This window comes from Protobothrops mucrosquamatus, unplaced genomic scaffold, assembly GCF_001527695.2.
Source record: "Protobothrops mucrosquamatus isolate PMUCROS unplaced genomic scaffold, P.Mucros_1.0 scaffold1194, whole genome shotgun sequence".
Taxonomy (NCBI): domain Eukaryota; kingdom Metazoa; phylum Chordata; class Lepidosauria; order Squamata; family Viperidae; genus Protobothrops; species Protobothrops mucrosquamatus.
The window spans coordinates 147743-149745 of record NW_015387406.1 but is presented as its reverse complement, the minus strand read 5'-3'; the positions used below and the strand labels follow the sequence as shown (position 1 = coordinate 149745).

The following is a 2003-nucleotide window of genomic DNA, read 5'->3' as shown; positions in this document are numbered from 1 at the left end:
GCAGAAAAGGACTGTATTTCCCAGTGAACTCTGCCTGTTTTTCTTCTCCCTGGTCCAGGATGTTCAGGATGTGGCCTCTGGTGCATTGGTCCTCGGAGGCTGCTACCCTCGTCTTTGGTTGTGTATTATGGATATAGGCCAGGAGTGCAGAGCTTCCCCCATTTTCCCAGGTTTTGTTGCTCTCTGTCAAGAGTTTGAAGAGTAGCAGCTATGCTATGATACCAACGTTCCCCTACAAACTACAGAAGAAGCAGCACCCAGGAGTATGGGGCTGGTGTGGAAGGATGTTCTTTCCACTCAAACACAGAAGTCATAAAAGATCCTGCGCTTTCTCTCCTACCATCCCTATTCCCATACTCCCACCCTGCTTCCCTGGCCCTCCCCAGCACAGAGATTTGGATAAGTCCATCTTCCTATAGGTCACCAGATATCTGTGCTCCGAGGAGCCCTTTCTGCACGGGGCACTTCATGTGTTCTTCGGCTGCGGGCTTTCCGCTTTTCCTCCAGATGTTTCCACTTCTGACTTTTGGATTTGATGTTAAGTAAAGGGGACAACGGAGGGGGCTTTTTCTTGGGCTGGTGGCTCTTGCGTCTCCATAGTTGCTCGCACACCTGGTCCACGGTGCTGAGATTGGGATGATCCACCAATTGTAAAAAATCTCGATACCAAAGTTTGCGATGGAAAGGTTGTGTGGATTCTTCTTCCCAAGAGAGGGAGAGAGAGTCAGCCTGCTGTGCATAGATCACTTCAAGCTGGAGGTGCAGCAGACCCTGGGTGAAGCCATGCTCCGTTGCATGGCAATAATAGAAGCCAGCATCCTTGCGCTGTACATTGCGCAAGAGGATTCCCCGCTCCATCCTGACGACCCGATCATCCAGCAATACCTGGAGGTTAATGAAACACAGACAAATGAAACTGGAATTAACGATCCAAAAGTCAGAGGAATTTTATGTTTCACTATGGAATTGTCTTATTATTGAAATCTGTACGAAAGATCCTTTAGGACAGTGGTTCTCAACCTTTTCAATGCCGCAACCCCAACCGGTCGTAAGTCGAGGACTAAACCGGTCGTAAGTCGAGGACTACCCAACCGGTCGTAAGTTGAGGACTTTCCCTGCCTGGGAGCACCGCACATGCGTGGTTCCGCCCCCTGCGCCGGCCGAGGCATAGCTGGCAAGCGGCAGAGACGGAGCAGGCTGACCACCAGCTGGCCCAGCCCAAGGGAGGTAAGGCACCCGCCGGAAAAGGGGAAAAAAATGTCGGACAAAAAAAATGGCGGACAGCCTTGCTTGGCGACCCCTGTGAAATGGTCGATCGACCCCAAATGGGGTCCCAACCCACAGGTTGAGAACCACTGCTTTAGGACATTGGTGTGACTGGAGTGCCTGTCAGAGAGACATGTGGGAAAGCATCTTCTCTAATGTTGTTCCAAAATCATGGAAAGAATTCCTTCCAATAATGCAACTGCCTCCACTTTGTTTACTTCTAGAAAAGATGACGAAATGCCTTTTAATTTTTGGTGTTCCATGTTTCAATGTTTTAATCAATGATTTCAGGAGACTTTATTATTGTATTGTTTAATTTTAGATTTGTTCTGCCTTGGTTTTTTTTTAAGCAAAACAGTACATGTATTTAGAAGGGTGAAGCCATATCAACAATTTAATCCCAATTTGTTAGCCTTGTTTCACATTTATTCAGATAAAAGTGAGATCATCACTAGCATTCAGATGCAATTCAGGGTGTACACTCTCACCTTTAAAGCTCTATGGCAGTGGTTCTCAACCTTTTTAATGCCGCGACCCCAACTGGTCGTAAGTCGAGGACTAAACCGGTCGTAAGTTGAGGACTACCCAACTGGTCGTAAGTCGAGGACTTTCCCTGCCCGGGAGCGCTGCGCATGCGTGGTTCCGCCCCCTGCGCCGGCCGAGGCGTAGCTGGCAAGCGGCAGAGACGGAGCAGGCCGACCACCAGCTGGCCCAGCCCAAGGGAGGTAAGGCACCCG

General features: G+C 49.4%; 1 protein-coding gene across 1 annotated transcript in view; it reads right to left on the bottom strand.

The window, feature by feature from the left end:
- Positions 1-308: 308 nt before the first annotated feature.
- SEMA3B (semaphorin 3B) overlaps positions 309-2003 on the bottom strand; it is a 31336-nt gene continuing 29641 nt past the window's right edge. The window contains exon 18 of the mRNA XM_029285021.1: positions 309-885. Within this exon, the coding sequence (XP_029140854.1) occupies positions 421-885 (465 nt within the window). The 3' untranslated portion in view covers positions 309-420. The remainder of the gene's footprint in view (positions 886-2003) is intronic.